Raw genomic sequence first — 24301 nt, 5'->3', positions numbered from 1 at the left:
ATTAGTTTAATATACAAGTCAAATGGTATTATTGAGGCGCATTAACTAAAGATTCTGAACAACAAAGTCTCACCACAAGAGTAACAATAATACTACTGTATATAATAAAAGTGGAAAGATTTTAACTTGATTAAAAAAAAGCCAAGCATATAACAATAGTACAGACACAATCCAGCATCCTGCTCCATCCATCTTCTCTGTTTGGTCCAGCCAGCTAAGATCCAAGAAGCAGCTTCTGGTTTTGAATTTGAACACTCTCAGATTCTTCTCTTGCATTTCTCCATCGCACGCGGCGCTGAAATCGAAACCCCACAACCCCATTCATTGTTAATCCGTGCGTCAAATCATAAACACATCTTCCCCTACTACCATCAGTGCCTCTGTGTGTGTGTGTGTGTGTGTGTGAACAGTTTCAAGAATAGCAGGGAATGTGACCATGTGTAGATGTTTCATTTCATTCAATCACATGTAGCAATAGCTAGTGGAGTAATACAGATATGATGCTACTAACCGAGTCCCTTTGCCTCAGTGCCCTTCATTATGCGCAGGCGCTTGCAAGATCCAACAAACATCCTATTAATTTCATATACAAAACCAATGCTTAATGAGTATACATATATGAGTAGTTTGATAATCTATGGTTATGGAAGCAAAACTTACTCCAAACCATCCCATTATTTCATACAAAACCAACAGTTAATGAGCATATATGTCTGATTAGTTTGATACCTATGGTTATGGCAAAACATCCTATAAATATATCTGGGTAGTTTGATATCTATGGTCATGGAAGCAAACTAACTCCAAAACATCCTAGTACTTAATTTCATACAAAACCAAAGCTTAACGGGCATACAATATACGTATGAGCAGTTTGATATCTATGGTTATGGAAGCAGACTTACTCCCACGGCACGTCTCCAACGAGCATCCAGTCCCCGTCCTTGTCTTCATAAGTAGGCACATAGTCAGAGCTATTCAGAAGGTCCATCAGCTTGCTCTCGTTCATGAAGTCCAACATTCCTTGAGTGTCACATTTACCTATTTCCATTTCCAATCACCACAAAACATTTGAACAATTCATATTTGGAAACTTATAGTAGGAGTAGTATTAGTTTCCTTTACCGATAGTGAAGGAACTGAACATTTTGCCCAATGCATCTGACAGCTCTTGGTAAGTCTTGTACATCTTCAGATCAACTTTCCTTAGGTAGGGCGCCCCGTCCATGCTCACCTTCACGAAGGCGCTCTCCTCCCCCGCGCTCCTCGCCATCACGTTTTTACGGAACGACCGGACCGGCGGCCACCCCACCACCTGCGCCCTACATCAATTTACAACCAATCTCAGCTGCAGTAGTTAATCAAAATTTCTAGTGAAATTCCGCTACAAAACTTTAACCAAAACACACACTTCAATCGAAATCTCTTGCTAGTTTTTCACAACCAATCTCAACTGCAATTAATCGAAATTTCTCGTAAAATACCGCTAAAAAACTTGAATCAACTGCAATCGGAATCTCTTGCTAGCAAGTTTTGATCATAATGTGAAAAAAGCTTAACCTAAACGCATTTAACTTCTAATTAACGCATCCTAAAACACTCAAAAATTGCTAGAGAGAGAGAGGCATACTCAGCATAACCAATCTCAGCTGCAATTAATCCAAATTTTTGGTAAAATTCCGCCTAAAAACTCGAATCAACACACACACTGCAATCGAAATATCTAGCTAGCGAGTTTTCGATCATGACGTAAAAAGCTTAACCTAAACGCATTTACATTTTAATTAACGCATCCTAAAAAACTCAAAAAATGCTAGAGAGAGAGGGGGGCGTACTTAGCTGGAGGCTTAGCAGAGCTCGTCTTAGCATCGTCGGTCACATTTTCCCCCTGAAAATGAGTCTGATCGGAAGGCGCATCCTTGGATGAGAGATTCAGCTTCAAATCGACGGTTTCCTCGAAACCGCGCTTCTTGTCGGCGGCGCCGGGCAATCCGAGGCGCAGCTCAGTCTCCTCGACGTCGAGAGTAGTGATAGTGACGGTATCCACCATTGTTGATCGATTCCAGTGGAAACAGATTGATGAGTGATTGATAATTTGTGATAATGGAAAGATGAGAGAAGAAAGAGTGAGTATTTGCAGAGAAAGGCGTATAAATATAATCGGAAATTGTCTGTTTAATGGAAAAAGGGTCGACACGTGGCGCATGGATGAGCTGGATATCCCAATCCTGCTGGAAATTCTGTAGACACCTTTTTATTGCACTGTTTCTTGATTTGTATAATTATTGTTAGGATTTTTTGACTTTATAATATTTTTACAAAATTAATTTTCTCTAATTTAGGAGTATAAAGCTAACGTGCTTGTCATTGTCAATGGAAATCATCTATAGATAGTTGGAATCTCGACCGATCTCATTGTTGTCCCCTGAAAGTCGGTTGTTGTCCCCTGAAAGTCGGAAAGTTCTTGTTTGTAATTGGAGTTTACTTTCGTTCTTCTATTGCCAGTAAAAATTGTTGCATGACCTTGAACTTCCGACACCAGCAACGACTTTAAACAATACTTGTTAAATATCTAATACGAACTGAGTCTGAGCAAAGCATCAATTAAAACGACAATGGTTAACAATTACCTAGGAAAATTAAGTTCAAAATGAAAACAATGTGCAAGCATATGTATCCAAGCAATTGTTTAATTAGTATAACCAAGTAGACTTGAAATGATTTCGGGGAGGGGGATTTTATCATCAAATAAAGTTTTTTAGAATTACATTAATCAATTAAAACTAAAACTCAGGCAATAACATTATTTAGTTGAGTAAAATTGTAGTATCAAAATTCAATAGGTAGGGGAATGAAATTTTAATTTCATTTTCCTATGTTAAAATATTAGTACTATCAAATAGGAATCCTTTATTCACATATTTATAAAATGTATGTGTGTCTCCCAATGATGCATCCAAAGCCTCACTTTTTCTTGAACTACGCTTTTGGAATAATTTATGATTTTCTTCTTAATTTTTACTCTTTAATTTATTCAATCGTTAAGCAGTCAAGTGTTTGAAAATATTCTCATTTGATAGCTCGAGTGCTTCAAATAATTCACTTACAATTGTGACATAGACATAAAGTATATTCTTCTCATTTGTAATTGACTAATTATTTTTGTGTATTTGTAGAAAAATTTGAGTTGACAACACTACTTTATTAAGTGATGGCCACATATGTAAAGTGTGTGTATGAGGTTGATGTTGCAACTTTAATTTGCTTTCTTGAAAAACTAGGTTTGTACTTTAGTGGAATTCTTCACTCGTAGTATAATGGTAAATGACAAAGTTCGATTTAGTTCATTTCCTCAAAAAAAAACATACGACGAAAGCAAGGATGACTTCATGCTACGAAGAGTAAATTGGATAAAGACACATATCTAGTGAACAAAAAAACATTGCAAAATTTATTGCATCACCTTCGTCCATAAAAAAAAATCTTAGTCGCGAACAGTTAGAGGGATAGAGAAAATATGATTGAAGTATTGTTAATGAAAAATGACATACATCATGCATCCATCACATTAGATAGAGAAACTTACAATAAATAGATATAAAGGCTAATTTTATCAATTTTACATTAAATTTCACAATGTCCATTAGTAAGAAAGTATTTTTCTCAATCTCGTATTTGACCAATTTCAGAATAAAAACCGTACAATCTGCTACCAGGTTTAATAGTAGTGGATGGAAGGGGTATTTGATTATACTTTCATCTCGATATTACTTATTACTATTAGATCCCAAGTTAAAGAGTTTGTGTCATTTCGCATATGGATGTCGCTTGAATTCTGTGCAAAGTCGATATATCTATGTACATAGCATTATGTGAAGCCTTTGTTAGTTTTTATTAATCTTTTAATATACTTTTATTCTTGTTATATTATTACTACTGTTTGTATTGGTATCACTATACTTCACAAATTTTTTGAGTTTGATCATTTTTTATTTATGAAAAATATTTATTAGATATTTAAATAAAAGAAAAAGGGAAATTGAAATGGAAGTGGGTGGGGGAACCAAGTAGCAAGTCATGTGCTAAGATTCAGAAAGGTGGGGCCCTCAGAAGTGGGCATGTGAACCTTTGGGTCAAACCCTGTTCCATGTGGGCCTCCTTCCCTATATTCTATTTTCTCCTTTTTCCGAAATTATTTTATTAGTATCATTTTTTTTTTGCAATCAACCCCTAAATATGTTTTCTATCAGACAGTCGTATGTTAATTTATTTCCTTATATTAACTATTCAATAAAGTAAATTGACACAATTGAGATTAGGGGTCACCTTTTAATTAGAAAAATTGGGCATGACAATTGACACCCAATAAGCCCAAAAATAAGGATAGAGACGCAGCCCAACAGCAGCAAAAGCCCACAACATTGGGGGCCCAGCTACTGCCTGGACAAACTAATTGAAATAATAAATGGTAAGAAATTCTCAAGCAAAAACAATTTTTTTATTGGATATTGCTCACATTTGAATTTACAACATTCCAACCTTGTCCCTAGCTCACTCTTTTCTCAAACTATACATAGGAGTAGTATTTTTTCGTCTGGGAGATTTTTTTTCTAAACATCTAAGTAAGATAAGACACGTTTCGATTTCAGGTCTCTAAGGATGAGAACCGCGTTTTGATTTCGTACCTTTACTAAAGACACGTAATAAAGAAATGTTACTAAAATTCAAATTTTACTGCGCAATTCTTTTACATTAGTCCCATAAACAAAATGCGGCACTCTTTCGTCAGTTACAAACCTATTACTCCTAACTTAATGAAGTATAAGCTCTTTTATGGGACAATTTTTATTTCATATAGAATACATATAGATGATGTTCACGAAAATATGCTCATAAATAATTAAAGACTATTTAATCAAAAATATATGTATATCCTCTATTTGTGTGTAGAGGTGGCCAAACCCAACCGGACCGGCGGTTAACCGGCGGGTCGGAATCGGAACAGGAACCGGACGACGGTTCCGGTTCGAAATCCGGTTTAGGGTTTATAACGGGCCGGTTACGGTTCAAAAAATATGAAACCGGGACCGGCGGTTCACCGGAAAAATGTAGACGTCGCCGGTAGGTTCCTAGGGTTGCAGGCGTAGGACTGAAAAAGGTCAGAAAACCGCTGGTTTGTGTCGGAAAACCGTCGGTTTCTGACACAAAACCGCCGGTTCCCGACGATTCAGGGCTAGGGTTGCAGGCGTAGGCGTAGGGTTGCAGCGTAGGGTCTGAAAAGGTTTCGGAAACCATCGGTTTTCGGTCAGAAACTGACGGTTTTCTGACACAAACCGGCGTTTTTCGACCGATTTCAATGTCTCTTTGGATTTTACTATAGAATTTAAAAGTTATAACTATAAGATTTAAATAAAAAATAAAAAATAAAAAATAAAAATAAGAACCGAAATTGAACCGGAACCGCTGAAAAACCGGCGGTTAGTAACCGAAACCGGAACCGGCGGTAACCGGCGGTTAAACCAGAACCGGATAACCGGTATCCAGACCGGTTACGGTTCAAGCATTCGACAAACCGGAACCGCCGATTCCCAATCGGAACCGGCGGGTTTTTGAACCGTGGCCATGTCTATTTGTGTGTCGTCTTCCCAACCAATAATACAAAATGTAAGGGCCCAAAACATAAGAAATTGGACATAAAAACCACATGTTTGTGTGAGTGGGCCCTTTTTCGAGAAGACAAAATGGGCCATAATTGACCCTAAAGTCCAAATCGACACCTATACCCACGTGTGGGAAGGCCCACAGCATTTAATACTCACACGTGTGTAGTATATATCTCTTATTCAATGTTGTGCTCTCCATCAACCTAGGATTCCTACCATCCAAATGCCAAATCCATTGCATCTTATTCATTTCATTATCCAATTCCCATATCACCACACCCTTGAATTCAACCCTAAACCTTATTGTATGTTATTATTATATAGTTCGTGTATTGATAAATTGGTAGGATTGGAGCGGAGGTGGAATTGTCGTGGGTCAGAAGTGGAACTATCATGGGTTGTCGAGCTAATTAATGGAGTTCTACAATGTCACCCATGGCCGACGATGGGGTCGGTCGATCCCAACTGACCTCACCTTTATCTGACTCTGATATGATCATATAAGCGTAGAACTGGTATGATGAAAATAATACTCCTATATACGTAATAGTTTGCTAGTTATTGACGTATTCTGTTGCTCAAGATTAAATTAACGTAATATTGTTCAAGATTGAATTGGTCTTGAACTACTCGCACGAGTAAGGCCGTGACTAATCATATGCAGCATTGTCCCGAGATTATGTATCATGTCGTATTTATCCAATTAAACAACATTTATAATATTCAATCCTTATCTCGTTAACTAAACCTAATGTAATAGACAACTCAGATGCATTTATATATGAGAATGGGAAGTGTCTTTTTTTGTGGCTAGATAAATGAACTGTCAGGAATTAGTGTGACTCATTTGCTATAATTTAAATTTAATACTACTACTATTAAATAAATCTTGTATGTGTTTGTGTATTAATTATAATCATCACTCCAGGGTGGGGGAGATGAACCTATACTAGCAAAACCATTAACCCTGTCCAAATTCAACAATCTCTAACATAAATTATTTTATTTCTTTTCATTTCATTTAAATGTGACAGAAGATGAATTGTAGAATTAGAGAACAAAGGATTGCAAAAATAATTGAATCAAAATGGCTGTGGATGGAGGTCCACAATAAGGATGAGGATTAAATTTGAAGAATATGCATGAGTGGTGTAGGAGAAAAACAAGCATCCCAAGCAAATATTCAAAGCCTAGATCTAAATAATGGTAGTGAAGTAGGCCCTGTTTGTCTGTGGTCCAAAATTATGTATTTGTATGAAGAAATATTAGAGGGGTTGGGTGGTGAAGAATGCCAGCAAATCAGTTTGGTCCAAACAAATAGTAGTAGCCAAATGTGAAAACATAATTAGTTGTCCAAACTTAATGCTGCAAAGCTGTGTTGTACTTTCTAGTTTCTACCATCGTGTGAGTTGTACTTTTGGAATTCAAGAGATGGCAAACAAGGCCTACCCATGCTTTCAAGCAACGACGGACCTAGGTGGGGTCGGGCGGGGTCGGCCGACCCCACCGTTGGTCCGTGAGTACTGCTTGGGAAGCTCTATAATCCGTCCTCCGACCCACAGCAACTCCGCATCCCGACCCCACGTACGACAACTCCGCCTCTACGGAAACTTAGAGAATAAATGAGAAGAGAGTAGAAAAATATAGACAAACCATTGTTGTTGATTATAATAGGAAGGATATTTAGAGAAGAAGAGTGAATTTAAAGATATTGCAAAAATTTAGTGAAGAGGAAGCTCCATTGATGAATTTTGAATTTGAAGAAAACTGTAAAAACGTTGCTTGGAAGAAGAGAGGGGGCGGCGATTTAGTAAATCTAGGAATATTTTTTTATTTATGATTTTTATTTCATTATTTTTTTGTTTTATGTTGTAAACTAGTAATTGATATATTTAATACTACGTGCTTGTTTATCTTGTGTAACTAATTTAGCTTTAGTTGATCCTATGTTAAATATTAAAAAAATTTAACTAGCATAGTTAATTGATTTAATTCAAGTTTTATAAATTTTGTATTCAATTATAACAAAAACATAATAAGGACAACAAAAATGATAAAAATAATTATTTAATATATATTAATTTTTATTTAAATATTATATATTAGTATTAAATTTTCGGTCCGACCCCACGAGCTATATTTTCTGGATCCGTCATTGCTTTCAAGTGGCTTGTTTGGTCCATAGGGGGCTGGCTATATATATTATAGTACTATCTTCGATACCTAGCCGCAAAACCATAAATTTTGGTTAAATTTTGGTCCGGTCAATTTCGCAATTATTAAATCAGTAAAAAAATATGAAATATAAATTTGTTTGGAATTATTGCATGATGAATTTTTTTTGATAAAATTGTATTTGAAGTGGCATCCAAAAAATTATAGGTGGATGTAAGTTAAATGATGTTAATTGTTTTAAAAACATCAAAATTATATTGCACTTATATTAAACAAATTAAATAATTGGACACAAGAAAAAAATAATAATAACAAGAAAGAGGAAGCACATAAAGTACCACCTTAATTATAACAAAATAAAGTTACAACAGGCAAAATCCTAGTAACATGAGAAGAAGAGGATCGAGTAGCGGCCCCAAAAAAAATAAGAGAAGGAAATAATCACTTACCACAGCAAGCATACAAAACAGAAGATATACCGAACAACATTTCAGAGAACGCGAAATCTTAGAAGTTATTTAGTAGTACTATTGTTCAAGTCACCTCTAATTTCAGCATTTCATTATTTTCATTTTTCACCATTGTATAACCCTGCTTTGTTGCGAGTAAGTTAAATAAAATAAATATGTAATTAAATAATTAAAACTTTTTTACAATTCAGCTCCTTCGAAACCAGTTGCGTTGCTACTGCGAGCATACAGTTAAAGCTTTGATTATTCATGAAACGATGTGATTAACATTTTAGACTAATAAGTTTTTGATTAACATTTCCAATTTTCTAGTGGTTCGCAAAATAGCAATTAAAAATTGTCTCTTTTGATTTGATTTACAAATATCGACAACCAACATACTTATAAAATTTCATTTTCGTAATTGCTATGTATGTCCCAAATATTATTAAATCAACAGCTGCCAACTAATTTTTTCGAATTAGAGGTTTTGAATTTCCCAGCGATTCACGTCATATTTAATTGCCAATTGAAATTCGTGGGCACAATTAGAAAGATTGATCATGATGTTTCCAATAGTTTCGATTCTATAATTTGTCGCGTTTGATTAAAATAATATTAATTTATTTAGCAATTAAATGAAACACTCACTTTTTTTATGACTATTATATGTACATATGCAATCAAACCATCTGTCTAAGTATAAAGACGTAATATTATAAACTAAATCATTAATTTATTTTTATTAAATTATACAAAAATTATTTTTTTAGTCTAAGATAATGTTACACAAAATCCATAACTTAGGAGTGCTATTTTTTCTTAATTACATTAGTCTCATCCGACTTAAATAAAAGTTTCCTTGTACTGCGTTTTTTCTTTGAAAAAAAAAGAAGGAAGGGGTCGATTTAGGCTCCTTTCCTTCTACTGCATAGCTGCGCTAGCAGGTACTACAGCGCAGACTCAACGAACATACTTTAACATATACTGGAGGATTGTTTCGCCTTCTTCCCTTCGTGCAGCGTGTTCCTATGCCGTTGCATCCGGCCGGAACGAGAATCACCGGTGATGCTCCTAGGCTCCTATCAATTGCAAGAATGGACAAAAAATTTATGAAAGTAAGGTGTAAAAGGAAAAGGTAATGTATGGACAATTCAATTCTTTTAGCATTCATTGCTGCCGTACCACTCTTATTTCACCCGTGAAAGCTGATGGATTCGATGTGAACTTGACAATGGATGTGAAATGGAGTACTAACAATTTATTTTCTAGGATAATATTTCTTGATATTTACTTGGATAAGTATATGGTTGGCTAAGAATGAGTAATGCGAAACAATATACACGTCTACATAAAATAAGCCTAAGCTTTTTTTTCTTTTCTTAATTTTACTTTTTTTAAATATATCTCAATGCCTACGCTTAATTATTTACATCCTATATGAAAAATGATTATTCATAGTAGTACTAGTTTACTCTACTTAGGTGAGTTGCAAATTGTGAGACCCATAGTGAAACATGTATTAATTCACTACTTTCTTGTTAGGTTAGGTGACACTGAACTTGTAAAGTCAAAATTCGTCACCAAAACAAAGTTGTTTCAACCTACTGACGTTTGGATTGATGAAACATCTTTTTTCGTTTTGCTGTTATATCTACTCACACTCTGTTTTTGAAACTCGTGCGATAGGAAAAGATGACAGTGAGATCGGTCGACCCGTTCGATCCCACCTGGGTACATCTATAGGTGTTTCCCTAGTGATTTGCTCGGTAGTCATGTCTTCATTGACTCTTTTTTTTTCCAAGGCAGGGGCGAGCGTAGATAAATTTTGGTAGGAACTGATATATTTTTAAATTTTATTGAAAATATACTTTAAAGTAATTTAATTTCTGATAGAAACTTTTGTATAACAATATTTTAAGAAATTTGGATAAAATTCAGGATATTATAGGAGAAACAAAATTTTTGTTATTAAGATAGGTATTGAGTGTCAATTGAATAACATTTGGGCGACAAGCTTAATTACCACGTAACTGCGGTATTCTTAGCTTGTTTAATTAAGAAAGGATAATTGATTCAAATTCAATGAACTAATCCAAATTTACCATTTACCGACTGATGCGCATTTTTGCATAATTGCATGTGTTGATTATTCCACCCAATTTATTAAGAATGATTAAATTACACATACCCACTGATCATGAGTCCATGACTTTGAATTTGGCCCTTTGAAATAATTTCCATTTTTCCATCATTCAGAATCCTATGTATGCTTTTTCAATTGTGTTTATTTTTATACCACAGAGTTTGCCACGTTGCATCGTTTTTGTACTCAGATTTTAGATCGAGGGTGTTTAATACTTATTCTATTTAAAAAATAAAACAGATTATAACAATTGTAAAAATAAGATTCCTAAAAAATAAGCACAGTAACTCTATTTTCTAGTTTGATAGTAGTAATATATGGACTTTCATGATTCGAGTAAGCTAGTATGCTAAAATGTTTGATTTGTAAATATAGAGGAATTATTATTTACTATATTATCCAAGGCTGCGCATAGTATATTACTATAAACTATACTAATTAAGCAGAACGAATTAGAAATGTTACATTGTTAATTAATAAACATTTAGCCGACAAACAGAACTTAAGTTTGCTCCACGATTCTTGCGACATTATTTACTGACACCGACTATATACATATGGAGCATGATTTTTATTTAATATCGGTGTGAGTTTCTACTAAATTTTACTTATGCTAGCTTATAACTATTGGAATTCGAGATTAATTGGATGCGAGTCTATCGTCCTAAAAGTTTATCGGTTAGAAACTGTCAATCATAATTCTAAATAGTACTTCATATTTGATTTTAAGCTAGCTTATTAATTAGTCTAAAATGTATCGATGAAAATTTATCTCTTGTAAAATTTTACATATTTTTAATATCTCTTTAAACATATATTGTAATTGAGTATAAGTCATATATAACCCAAATAAAAATTTGATAACATATAGACAAAGACTTAGTTTAGGTTATTAAGGGATTGATTTTAGTGAGATGTTTTTCTAAAAAAATTGAATTTTGAAATTTTAAAATTATACGTATTTATTTTATGATACACTAATATCAGTTAACAGTTAACGTAACAAAATATATTACTATTGATATCGAGTCAGAAGCTATAATTCATGAATCAGTATACTAATATTGAATTAAATTAAAATGTTTTGTGGTGTCAACTGTACATCTGCCAATAAAATTAAAAAAAAGTTCAGATTCATAATTGTGAAATTAAGCAAAAAAACTGTGTAAACCATCATCATGAAATTTGATGGTCCTCGTCCTACATTTATGTATAATCGATTTATATAAATGATTTTAGAATTTTTATATACAATGTAAAATAATAAATAAAAATAAAAATAGGAGATAATTTCACCCGACACATTATAAAACTATTTTAATATCTCAATTATATGTCTGAATTATGAGATAAAATGTTGGGTAGAATAAGAGTTGGGCAATGCATGCGTGTGGATATGATGTATGTAGCATGTCACATGGTCATGCTAATATCATACGACCATTCCTCAAGGTGGGGCCCTCTATCACTTCACAACTCACATGCCCATGCCGACACCCTTGGGGCCCACCTCACATGCACTGCCCACAGAAAATTAACTATTCACTGCCCTTTATTTTCCCTATTTTTTCACTTTTACATTATGGAGTGGAGTATGATTTATTTGGAAAAAACGGTTTATACAAATTACGGAATTACGATTTTTTCAGATTTTTCATTGCTAAAACAACCTTTGATTACGAGTGAAGCATTTTGGATTTATAGTTCATCAATTTTAGTTAAACATAATAGGGAATTTCATCGGGTAAAATTGCAAAAAATAACTAAAATACAATATTTGAGCATGCCTTCTTTTTAAAATTTTTTTCACATATTCTGTTAATATGATGGATAGTTTTTCATGCGCGACATGTATAATATTATTTTCCCTTTCAATTGATGATAATATTATCATAAAATGTTGACGTGTTAATATTCTTTTTATACTTCACAATCTTGAGAATATTTGATAAAATAAAGTGGTGTGATAGAAATATTTATTTTTCTCTTTTTCCCACTCTAAAGAAACATTCTAGATTTCATGAAAGTTTGATACACCCTATAGTTTTTTCCTTACTTTTAACTTTTCAGACAATATATATAGAGGTGAGTTGATGTCTAAATTTATTCTTATCATGAAACACAAGAAATTCTAGAAACATTGTGTTGAACGCTGAAGTCAAGTTAACTATACCAAAGAGACACTAAGTTCAATGAAAATTTCTGTCCTCTAAGGAATCGAATTGGTATTGCACTTAAATAACAAGGGGGGTGCATCTATCATAATTTTAATGATCAAATGATTAAAAATGATTTTCAATTCTTATTTTAAATTAATATGAAGTCTTATCTGAATATACTTTGTAGTACTACTGTATAATTTGATAACCACAACAATGATCATTCTTGTGAAAATGGGACATGTTAAAAATGATGACATATAACTGAGACATGTTAAAAAGGATGACATATAAATGAGACATGTTAAAAAAATGATGGTGTAACATTACTAACATATAACGGATATGATTAAAAAAAAATAAAGTTTACAAAGTCCGCCTTATTTTGTGATAAATCTTCGAAAATAGAAAATATGCAGCGGTGAAAAAATTATTTGTACAGTACTATATTAGCTATTACTATCTTTTATAATTTCAATTCGATATGCTAATTTTAATAGTATTTCAAACAAATTAAAAAAATTAAAAAATGATCACAATGAAACCTTTTAAAATTAATACGGTATTATATAATTATATTTTCCAACATATACGAGCCTCTACTCCCTCCGTCCACGATTAAGAGTCGTATTTCTGAATAGCGCGAGTGTTAATAAATGTTAAGAAAAGTGGGTGGAAGAAAGTTAGTGGATTAAGGGTCCCATTTGTATATATTAATTTTAAATGATATGTGAGTGAAATGAGTTAGTTGAACGTAGAGTCTCTTTATCATTTATGGTAATTATTAACCGAGACTCTTATTTGTGAACGGACCAAAATAAAAAAACGGAACTCTTATTTGTGGACGGAGGATGTATCTTCTAGTTTTTCTCTCTACACACTATTTTTCAGACGCAAAAAGTAGTACTCCATACTCCATAACAAAAGAGATAATGATGATAGGGAAAAAATATTTGAAAACATAATTAAATCAAACAATATTTTTTGAATGATCTCATATCTTTACAAAATCGCGGCTTTGTAATGGCTTAGAACGTTCACTATCTAATTAAAAAATATATAAAAGAAAATAAAAAAGGAATATCATTCTAATTTGTAACAACCTTTAGTTGATTTTCTCATATTTTATAATTTGAAAAAATTGTTTGAATTAGAGAAGAAAATTGTATTGACGATCCAACGGTCCCGATTGGAGGAGCGGGTTCGGCCGTTGGATCATCCGGTCCACAGCTTTGAATAGCGGCGGTTGCGATTGTCCCCTCCGCATCAAATTTGCCCTTCTATCACCCAACATCTCTCTCTCCACTCATAACTCCCTGTCCCCTCTCCCTCCGTGACACGCACCCCCCCTCCAGCGCGTGGGCCCGCACACGCGCGGAATAACTTCCTATAAAACTCCCGCACCCAACATTTCCAATTCTCAATCCTTTCTCCACACCTAAATCTCCACAACAAAAATCAAAATCAAAATCAAAATCAATTTCGCTCTACCTTCGCTGCTTCGATTTTCGCAGAAATCATCAAGTGAAATGGAAAAAACTTCAGTAGCGACGGAGCTCAGATTAGGTTTACCAGGAAGAGACGAATCGGAGGCGAAGATATTAACAAGTGTTAGCAACAAGAGATCTTCTTCCGAGATGGACGATTCATGCGATCCGCAGCAGGAGTCCGTTGCGCCAGCTCTAAAGTTAGTTTCTGAATTTTTTTTGTGTGTTTGAGATCTGCTATGTGTTTGTGGATGTGGATCGGAGGCTTATCGGTTTGATTTGGTGATTTGTTTAGGGCGCAAGTGGTTGGATGGCCGCCGGTGAGATCCTACCGGAAAAACATTCTGCAGAAGAAGGCGGAGTCATCGTCATCGGATAGCTCGGCGATGTTCGTGAAGGTGAGCATGGATGGAGCTCCGTACCTGAGGAAGATCGATCTCAAGTTTTACACGAATTACCTCGATCTGCTCAAGGCTTTGCAGAACATGTTCAAGTGCACCATAGGTACAGATCAATTCATACAAATGCAACAAATCTCTCTCTCTCTCTCTCTCTCTTATGGATTGGATTTTGAATTTTGTTTTTGTTCCGATTTGATTCAGGAGTGTATTCGGAGAGAGAAGGATACGACGGATCTGAGTTTGCGCCGACGTATGAAGACAAGGATGGGGATTGGATGCTGGTTGGGGATGTTCCATGGGAGATGTTTGTGACGTCTTGCAAAAGGATGAGAATCATGAAAGGCTCAGAAGCGAGAGGGTTGGGCTGCCTGTAGATCCACACACAGTGGACGTGTTTTGAATTCTTTCATGCAACATTTCAGAGAAAGAGAAGGGTTTTTGAAGACATGTGTATAGTCTTTCTTCTTCTTTTAAATGAATTTGGGGGAATTTGTAATGTATTTATAGATATAGAGTTAGCGTTACACTATACGATACTCCTATTTAATACAATTAGATCGAAAATTGGATTCTGGATCTGGCGTTTTTTAAAATTACTCCACATAATATCATAAAATATTACTACTACTGTGGTAATCTATGGGTAGATCTGTTTGTAAAACCCATTTTTCATAATAAAATTCAATTTCTTTTTTGTTATATAATTTTTTTTGTTGAGAAGATACTATACAAACATGATAAATCCATCGTAAATATATTCCTAGTTTAGCTAGACGTGTGTTCTTTCTCATCATGACCTAATTACATGGTTTAGTTTCCGAAACCATACCAAATAACATGATCGAATTGAAAATCCCTAATGCCCGATTAAGCAACCGAGCACGAGAGCGAGAGAGTGAGGGACCCTTAAGGTTGGCAACTAGGCAGAGTCAGGTCGGGTATTGTTTTCCCAATCTGTTATTATGATTATTATTATTACTATTGTACAATTATAATAAGAACTATCTCTTTAAATTTTATAATGTTCAACTTCTAGAGCCCAATGTGAAGATAAAAATCCATTACTTATCGAGGTTTAACTTATTTTGAGAGTAACAAAAATTCGTTATTGATCATCTTAAAAAAAATCTAGAACCCAAAATGTCAACAAGTCACACCTAGTCTTTTGCTTTTAATTTCCTCTCCAATATGAGAATGTTGAACCCAAAATCGCTAGGACCTCCTCTATTCTTTCATGGCGTGCAAGTTGCAACCTTTGCGACTTGGCGTCGTGCCGCCACCCTATTGACAGGTGTGCTATTATATTGCAACATCGATTGGTTGTTTTGTTTCTCGCAATCTATAGTTGACCCACAGAGATTGTAACATAGATTTCGTTTGTATTGTGTTAAAATTTCCATTTTTCCAAAATCTTGACAATCATCATACCTTGCTTGTCAATTGAAAGTCATGCATAACTATTAATTTTGACGATAAGAAAATATGATAAAAGACATCGTATTGGAAAATTATAGTTTAATTTAATATAAATAAAATTGTGTATACTCTACTACATGTACGTGTTTAAATGAGATATTTTTCAGTAAACTCCTTAAATAACGATGTTCGACACAAAATCGACCATACACTAAAAATAAATAAATAAAACATTACAAAGAATTTAAATTTGACGGGCCTATAAATGTGGGAAGCCCATAAACTTAATTAAATGGGCCGATCCAAATTGTGGTCGTGTGTGGAACACGCGTCTGAACTGTGGCGCAGTGCGCACCTCGTTAATGTTAGACTCACCCCCCTCCATTTCTAAGTTCTTCAACTTTCACAACTAATCTCTCTCATTTTCAATTTCACCTAAGAATCCTTCGGATTGAACGGAAAAATGCTGCGCCGTCTCGCCGCCCAACGCTTTATCCAGCTCCGTCAAGCTTTCCGTCAGCCACAGGTTTTTTTCTTCATTATTGAGTTTTTTTTGGTGTTTGTCTTCTATATTTATTATTTCCGATCTTAAATTGTGTTTTGTGCAGGCATCGCGATCGTTCTCGACTGCGCTTAACTATGTGAGTTTGTTTTGATGTTTAATTTGATTTACTTGCTGAGATTCACCTAGCATTTTTTGTTGATTGTCTGAATTCAGCTGGTAGAGACCTGATTTATCGTTTTTTTGTGGATTTCAGCATCTTGATAGTCCGGATAATAATCCAGACCTTCCGTGGGAATTCTCGGCAAAGAACAAGGAAAAGGTAAGTTGTATTGACTGCTTCTGATTATTGCTGTTTTTGGTTCCTTTTTTTCTTTTCAAATGTGGAATTTGAATGCACAAATGGTGTATCATTGATCTACTACTCCATTTAATAGTGATAGCTAGTTTAAAGGAGAGGAATGGTATTTGATTTTAGCTGTTTTAAGGGAGAAATGGTGTTTGCTTTGGTCAATTGCAGTTGTCAATGCTGATGATCTGTTTGTTTCTATGACATCAGTTGATAGGTTATGGAGTTCTTTTTTTCTAATTACTTTTTTCATCTCATAAGAATGCAAGGCTAATTTTATGTTGGCAAATGGCAATCAATGTAGGTTAATATTTCTAGTTTAGCATTTTTCTTTGGTATGTGTGTCCAATTATATAAATCAACCTAGACTTTTTGGTTGCAATGTGAAAATGCCTCCCAGTAGCATATTTGATTGATAATCACTGTTGCTATTATAGGTAAGTTATGCTGATAGAAAGTTAGAAACTATGGATAAGATATGCTTTGTTATAGCTTAGCACAGACAATATGTGTCTTTATGTATAAACTTTTTATTCTGCACAGGTTAAGGAGATATTGTCCCACTATCCTTCAAATTACAAGCAATCTGCTGTCATTCCCTTGCTTGATCTTGCACAACAGCAACATGGAGGTTGGCTATCGGTTTCAGCAATGAATCATGTATGTTAATCAGTTTTTATCAATGTCTTCTGCTGAATATACCTTTTATTGTATCTAAGTCCATCTCAGGTGTTTTGTTACAAAATTGTTCATGTGGAACCCGAAATAATATTGGTGCTATGCTGCAATACAGTACTAGTGATAAATTAAAGTTTGATTTAGGGATAAACATGCTTCATTCTGATGCTGTGACCAGAAGTGTTAGATGATAGTTGTCTCTTTTCCAATTGCCAACACTACTTGAGCTGTCAAGGTACAGATCTGCGATGTAGGGTGTAGGGATATCCTTGTTTGATAGAGATGCATTGTGTACACAACTTTACCTTTAGCAGCTGTAGACTCGTTGAGGATAGCATTTTTATAGGTCTCCTTAACTTCCCAACTAACATAATTAAGGATCATGTCTTGCTTCAGCTTAAACTTACATTATTAAAGATCACATCTTACTTGCTTCGCTTATATAGTGCTCCACTCTTCTTAATAATTCTGGTTATGATGGGTGTCTATAGGCTATAGGTCCAACTCTCTACACCCCCCCCACATCTCCCCAACCAGTAACTATTGATAGCGACAGTGATGTCTGATAGTATGTATCATCCTTGTTACTTCTGTATGGTTTTGTGATACCTGATTAGTATGATTAAACTAACATTGTATCTGAATTTTCTCTGTCATCATTAAAGGTTGCTAAAGTCATTGAAGTTCCTCCAATTCGTGTGTATGAGGTTGCAACATTCTATTCGATGTTCAACCGAACAAAGGTAATTATAATGTTCCAAATTGGTTATGAGAAGTTTTGGTGAATTTCTCATTAGCTAAGCTACCTGTTGGCAATTGAAGGTTGGAAAATACCACCTATTGGTATGTGGCACTACACCTTGCATGATTCGTGGTTCTAGAGAAATTGAATCAGCGCTATTGAATCACCTAGGAGTGAAGCGCAATGGTATATTTTCATTTATTCCAGTTTTCATGTATGTTTATTTTGTGACCTTTTGTGTTTTTGTAGCGTGGAATCTTGTGAAGCCTGTTTTGATTTAAAGCTCTTTGTTTACCTTCTGCAGAAGTAACTAAGGATGGACTTTTTTCTGTTGGAGAAATGGAATGTATGGTATGTTATCCTATGAGAATCTTTGCTATAATAGACATTTATTTTCTTGTTGTGCTTATTGAGCTGCTAATAAGATGGTGTTTCTTCACTATCACCATATCAGCAGCAAGTTATGTTCAGTCTGAGTCGTTTTTTATCGGCAGTTTGAATCTGGAAGTGTCAATTTTATGATTTTAGATAGTACAAAGCTCTTGAGCTGCATCACTAAGTGCAAAGACACTATATCTGCAATCCCAATCATTTAATCATCTTTTCTGTTATGGGGTTAGATTCTTATGTTATTAGGGATGCTGCAGAGTTGCTTACTAGTTACTAAGTACTAATCATCATATCATGTTTGAATTGCGATTGAATGCTGTCTTTGATTTTGCTGCTTCATCATTTCATTTTTTCTAAAAATGAAATTAGAAAACCAGAGAAGTGGTGGTAATCCTATATTAAGAAAAAAAATTGTAAAACTAAGCTGGTATAAACTCCAGGTTTTCTTCCTGTCTAGCAATTCCGATGGAATAACCAGCATACGATTGATATAAATAAAGGATAACATTGGATAAGTAATATTAAGAGTAATAAAATGATCTAATCTGCTAACAGAAGCTAAATGCAATTAATGACATACTACTAAGGCTCTAATCAAATTCCGACCCTACAAATAACTAAATTATAGTGATTTTTGTTGAGCAATTTATGATGTGAGGTATTGTTGGTGTATTAGGGATCCTGTGTGAATGCTCCAATGATCACAGTTGCTGACTACTCCAACGGATCCGAGGGATATACCTATAACTATTACGTGAGTATTGTCTGTTTTCATTTTTGTGTTTTGCAGCTGAAATGCCTCAGAAATAACCGTAGTTGCTTTTGATTGTTGCAGGAAGATATCACTCCAAAGAGAGTTGTCGAAATCGTGGAGGCCCTGAGAAGAGGGGAGAAGCCACCTGTAAGAGAGCCATAGTTTGATATATCAAGATTGTCAATCATGTAGTTACTATGTTTAGTTACATGTCACATATGTTTTTATTTCAGCGTGGCACACAAAACGCAGCTCGCATAAACTCCGGACCAGAAGGTGGGAACACTACGTTGTTAGGTGAACCTAAGCCGCCTCCATGCCGGGACCTTGATGCCTGCTGAACGACGTGATTTTGAAATTATTGTTCCATAGAATGACGAGAAGTGATTGGAAAGCATCTGTAAGCTGTCAGATTTCCCAAAACGAATGTCAGAATTATGATTCTCATTTTGGCTCACCCTGCCAGCCAAATGTATTGGGTGGGACTATGGTGCATCTGCCAAAGCCTTGAAAACACTGTAAACTTAGATATTCTTGAAATAATGGTGCGATCTCTGGCAGCATCGGTGTTTGTTTGTCTATCAACGAGACTATGAAAAAGCGAGTTGTTCGTCTATCAATGAGACTATGAAAACGTGAGTTGAGTTTTGAGTATTTCAGTCGGCCTTGCCCTAAAAATAAATTGAAGTAACTGTAAACACACTACCCACCAGATAAAATGAATTAACATTCCTAACATAATCCAACTTTTTCACACATATTTCATTAGAAAGAAAACGGATAAGATAATTAAGGAAATTAAAAACTTCTTGACTAATTGAATATTTAGTCTAAGAACATCCACAATGGAGGCTAGTGGATAGGTTAGCCGATTCGCGGGTGCTAGCCGCCATAGTAGGCTCAATTTCGGCTAGCCGGTTGCATTTTTTTTAAAGTATTTTTTTTATGCATTTCTTTTATTTATTACATTTTTAATGTATATTTTTATGCATTTTTTTCTTGTATTTTTTTATGATTTTTTTTTAATTATCTAATTTTTTTTAGGATGTACTTTTTTTTTTAATTTATATAAAATTATTGCATTTTTTATTGCATTTTTAATGTATTTTTTAATAAATTAGTGAGGAGTAGAGTAAGGCGGAGACTCGTGTGTGGAAGTCCGATTTTTATTTTAATTATGTAACTTTTTTTTTAATTAATGTATTTTTTTAAAAAAGTGAAATTAATGAACTTTTTTATATATGTGTCGTAAATTTAATTTCGTATTTTATGTTTAATTCCGTAAATTTAATATTTTTTTAATAATGTTGATGATGTGACTAGCCTATTGTTTGTCCAGTTGCTTATCCTAATGATGTGGCAGGAGGAATTTTAATGCTGGATGATGTGGCAGTAGGAGAATTACCATGGATGCTCTAAGAATGAATAAGTACAACAACAGGATTGCGCATTGCTATGATAATGTGGCGAAAGCAATGATAGAAAGTGAGTTTGCATTGGACTAAGCGTCCTACTTTTCTGGGAAAATAATAATAATAAAACCATTATCCAGATTTCTAACCATTCAATTCCACTGAAGATAAATAACACTAAAATTACATTATATATACACCCCCAACCACATCGAAAAAGGGTCCCCGAATCCACTACCAAAATCAGCATATCCCCACCACTAAACTGCTTTCATCACCAAAGCAGCCAACCCCATATGATGGAAAAACATCATCATAAAGAGAGCATTGACATTTTTACCTCCAACCCCACCAAGTTGCACGCACATCTCCCTTGGGGGGATTTACGACGGGGGGCTAGACTCGGGTTTCACGAGTGGCACGGTGTCTGGAGGCTGGGCGTCGTAGATTGCAGAGGCAAGGGATATTGGCATAAGGCAGAGGGCCTTGGATTGAAGAAATTGCATTGCAGCACCCACGTTTTCTTCCATAAGCTTAGCGACCTGTCGTTCGGTACCATCGTTCGACCACTTCTCCCAGGCTGGCTGCGTTCTTCCCCCGTCACTGCCTTCTTCCTATCAAAGTTGGGCATGAAGATTATATCAAAAATCTATCTATAGAGACAGGTTCTCACTGCAGAAAATAGTTCTTATTAGTTATTAGTAGTTAGTTACCTCCACAGATGATATTGGGATGTCTGTGACAAGTGGAGCCACTGCACCGGCCCCTCCCAATCTACTCATGCTCAACACCTGGGATATAGATAGTGACGAGTTAAGCCGAAGAAAGTGCCAATGAATTATGCAAGAGATTTTGGCGGCTAAGCCACCCCTCCTCAAAAGAAGCTAGACAGCATAAATGGAACTCATGACAAAGTATTTCAGTGCTTTAAGGAAAGGTCACTGCATAATATTAAGTGGTACAGTCATGATTTTTCCGAAGGCTAAAGATAATTGAGAAAAGAAAAAAAAAAGTTAATTCGTCGTGGAAAAATACCGTTATGTTTTTCATTACAATCAGGCATAGAGTTTAAGGATGGTGCACCTAACAACCAGTTAATAATAGATAAAACAACTAAGCTTTCGCATGCAATAAGCAATGTAGAAGATGATAGTAGCACCAAAGGAGTAGTAAAACATCACGTCTAATTCTATGGATGCCTATAAAAATCAGTCACATCAAATCCACACTACACACTTTCATCTGTATTATATCTATAAAGACATACACACCTTCACTTGGAGTCTCAAGAACTTCACATAATCCACAATTTCATCAAGCATAGCTGCTCTATCAGTCTGCAGGAGATATTCCATTCAAGTATGAGGATATTCTTATTGAAAGTAGATCGTGCAATAATATAAAGTGAAAAGCTTTATCGGAAAAAGAGACACTGAATCAAAAAAAGGAAGGGAAGTGATAACAAACTCTTTTTGAAAGATCTCTGGCTTTTGTCCTCTCACCAAAAGATAAGTTTGAGGCTATAGTATGCTGTAAAAGATAGAGAAAGATTACCTTATTGACACTGGGAACTAAATCTTGCAATGCTCGTATTCTTTCAGCAATTCTTTCTCTCCGCAACTGCAATAAGAGTTTTGCTAAATTAAACCTTCCAGCCAGCTAAAAAAACCCATTTAATAGACTTCCTTCAAGATTGTTGTTGACAACCAGCAAAAATTTACATGAAGTTTCACTCTTATAAAAAACTCAACTAGCCACAAGATATCAAAATAATTCATCCCTCTGCAAGCATATAAAACGACTGAAGAAAGTGTTTCACATTGCCATTTGAAGAAATCAAACAAAATCCTTCTAGATTTGTTACTGTTCCCGGCCAAATCTAAGTCAACCAACACTGTAACAAAAAACAAATGGAGCAATCAACTGTAAGAGCATTTTCTGGAGAATCAACTATGCATACCCTCTCAGCGATACTGTGTGGATCTGTTGCTTGGCCTCGTCTAGCTCGTACCCTTGGACGAACTGCAGGAGGCTGAGGTTGAGGCGCTGCAGGAACAGTATTTGTCATTGGCTGACCATGAAATCCCTACAAATTCAAGAGAAGGTATCTACTGAGCTTACGGTGATATCAAGAGCTACATAATCATCATAAGTAACAAAAGCCTCCTCTCTACATTCCCTTAACCAATTGCACCTATCAACCAACCCCAAAATATGACCAAATTTCATCAAAAACAAGTTGTACATCACACACACACACAAGGAATAACTAACATAAGCTAAAGAAATATACTCCAAAAATCACCAGAAGCAAAAAAAAACCTCCTCTGTACATTTCCTTGACCAATTGCACCAATCGATCAACCCCAAAACATGACCAAACTTCATCAAAAACAAGTCGTATACGCGCGCACACACACACAAAAAGAAATAACTAACATAAGCTAAAGAAATATCTACAGCACAAACGATTGTACGTGATACAACAATATTAGTTCCTTTTGCATTCTATAATTTAACCGAACTGAATCAACATTCAAGCTTAAAAATGTGGCAGTTATCACAGGGAGAACAATCGATATCATCTCAATTTCCAAAAACTAGCCCTAATTGGTAAAACCTCATCGAACTCACACACCGAATTCCACAAAACTTGTACCGGTTTAACAGAAGCGGCGCCGCGGGAATCAAAGGCATCATCGCGGAAGAACCTCCTCCCGCTCCCAAAGGCGTCGTTGAACCCCGCTTTCCCCTGCTCCAAGCTCAACCCCAACGGGAAACCCGCCGCACCCGTACCACCACCTCCGACGCCGTATCCGCCGCCGAGACCGACCCCCATGGGGCCTCCCAAGTGAGGCGAGCCGAGCTGCAGCATCATCGCCGGCGAAGGCGCCGCCGCCGCGTCGCCTCCGGCCAAATTTTCATCGGCGCCGGTACCGTAGCCCTGGAACCCTAGAATCTGCTCGAGGAAGTCGTCGGACGGGGCCTCGCCTGGATTATTCGCCATGGCAGCGAGCTCCGAGCTCACGATCGTCGTCGATTGAGTTTCAAACCTCGTAAATTTCTCAAATCACATTCACCAACAACGAATTCGAATCAACAGCAGTGAAATTGTGTGTGTGTGTGGCGGTTGAAGAGCTCGCGCCTAGAGAGAGAAAGAGAGAGGTGAAGAGAGAGAGAGAAGCAGCTTTATTTCTGGTGTGCTTTCTTTTTCTGGTGAGAAAATAAGAGCGGAAAATCGGGGGTCGCTTTTTTCTCACATTAAATTAAATCAAATACACTTCCACTTTTTAATTTTTTCTGATAATCCTAAATTAAAATTAATGTGACAAAATCAAATACTCCAAAAGGATGTCGTTTAATTTTGAATATTAATTAAAACAACTGTGATGTAATGGTAATCATATGGACATTATAATTGATTTTGCTACTTCAATTTTGATTTTGATTTTCGACCATTTTTGTGATAATTAAATTTTAAATTGTTGCACGGAAGTGCACATCTATTAATAAGCTTTGAGATATTATAATAATGTCACCATATTTTAATATATTATAGAATTAACACAATAAAATCA

At 35.3% G+C, this 24301-nt stretch overlaps 3 protein-coding genes and 1 pseudogene across 3 annotated transcripts; 2 read left to right on the top strand and 2 right to left on the bottom strand.

Moving 5' to 3' along the window:
* Window position 1: 1 nt before the first annotated feature.
* LOC125221675 (auxin-induced protein AUX28-like) lies at window positions 2-2142 on the bottom strand. The gene is made up of 5 exons (XM_048123874.1): window positions 1836-2142; window positions 1126-1322; window positions 906-1041; window positions 512-573; window positions 2-295 (listed from the first exon to the last, which is right to left on the bottom strand). Exons 1-5 carry the CDS (start codon window positions 2048-2050, stop codon window positions 258-260), a joined length of 648 nt encoding a protein of 215 aa, XP_047979831.1. The 5' UTR covers window positions 2051-2142; the 3' UTR covers window positions 2-257.
* An 11863-nt stretch (window positions 2143-14005) lies between these two features.
* Window positions 14006-15179, top strand: LOC125223304 (annotated as a pseudogene).
* A 1094-nt stretch (window positions 15180-16273) lies between these two features.
* Window positions 16274-19965, top strand: LOC125223303 (NADH dehydrogenase [ubiquinone] flavoprotein 2, mitochondrial-like). Its single transcript, XM_048126388.1, has 10 exons — window positions 16274-16422; window positions 16505-16537; window positions 16655-16720; window positions 17291-17407; window positions 18091-18168; window positions 18248-18353; window positions 18472-18518; window positions 19234-19311; window positions 19393-19458; window positions 19545-19965. Exons 1-10 carry the CDS (start codon window positions 16360-16362, stop codon window positions 19650-19652), a joined length of 762 nt encoding a protein of 253 aa, XP_047982345.1. The 5' UTR covers window positions 16274-16359; the 3' UTR covers window positions 19653-19965.
* An 822-nt stretch (window positions 19966-20787) lies between these two features.
* LOC125223302 (transcription factor UNE12-like) lies at window positions 20788-23931 on the bottom strand. Its single transcript, XM_048126387.1, has 6 exons — window positions 23383-23931; window positions 22684-22809; window positions 22278-22343; window positions 21995-22060; window positions 21437-21514; window positions 20788-21337 (listed from the first exon to the last, which is right to left on the bottom strand). The coding sequence occupies exons 1-6, from the start codon at window positions 23728-23730 to the stop codon at window positions 21107-21109; spliced, it is 915 nt and encodes a 304-aa protein (XP_047982344.1). The 5' UTR covers window positions 23731-23931; the 3' UTR covers window positions 20788-21106.
* Between the last annotated feature and the right edge of the window lie 370 nt (window positions 23932-24301).

This window comes from Salvia hispanica, chromosome 4 (assembly GCF_023119035.1).
Source record: "Salvia hispanica cultivar TCC Black 2014 chromosome 4, UniMelb_Shisp_WGS_1.0, whole genome shotgun sequence".
Lineage (NCBI taxonomy): Eukaryota > Viridiplantae > Streptophyta > Magnoliopsida > Lamiales > Lamiaceae > Salvia > Salvia hispanica.
This window is presented reverse-complemented; position numbering and strand designations above follow the sequence as displayed.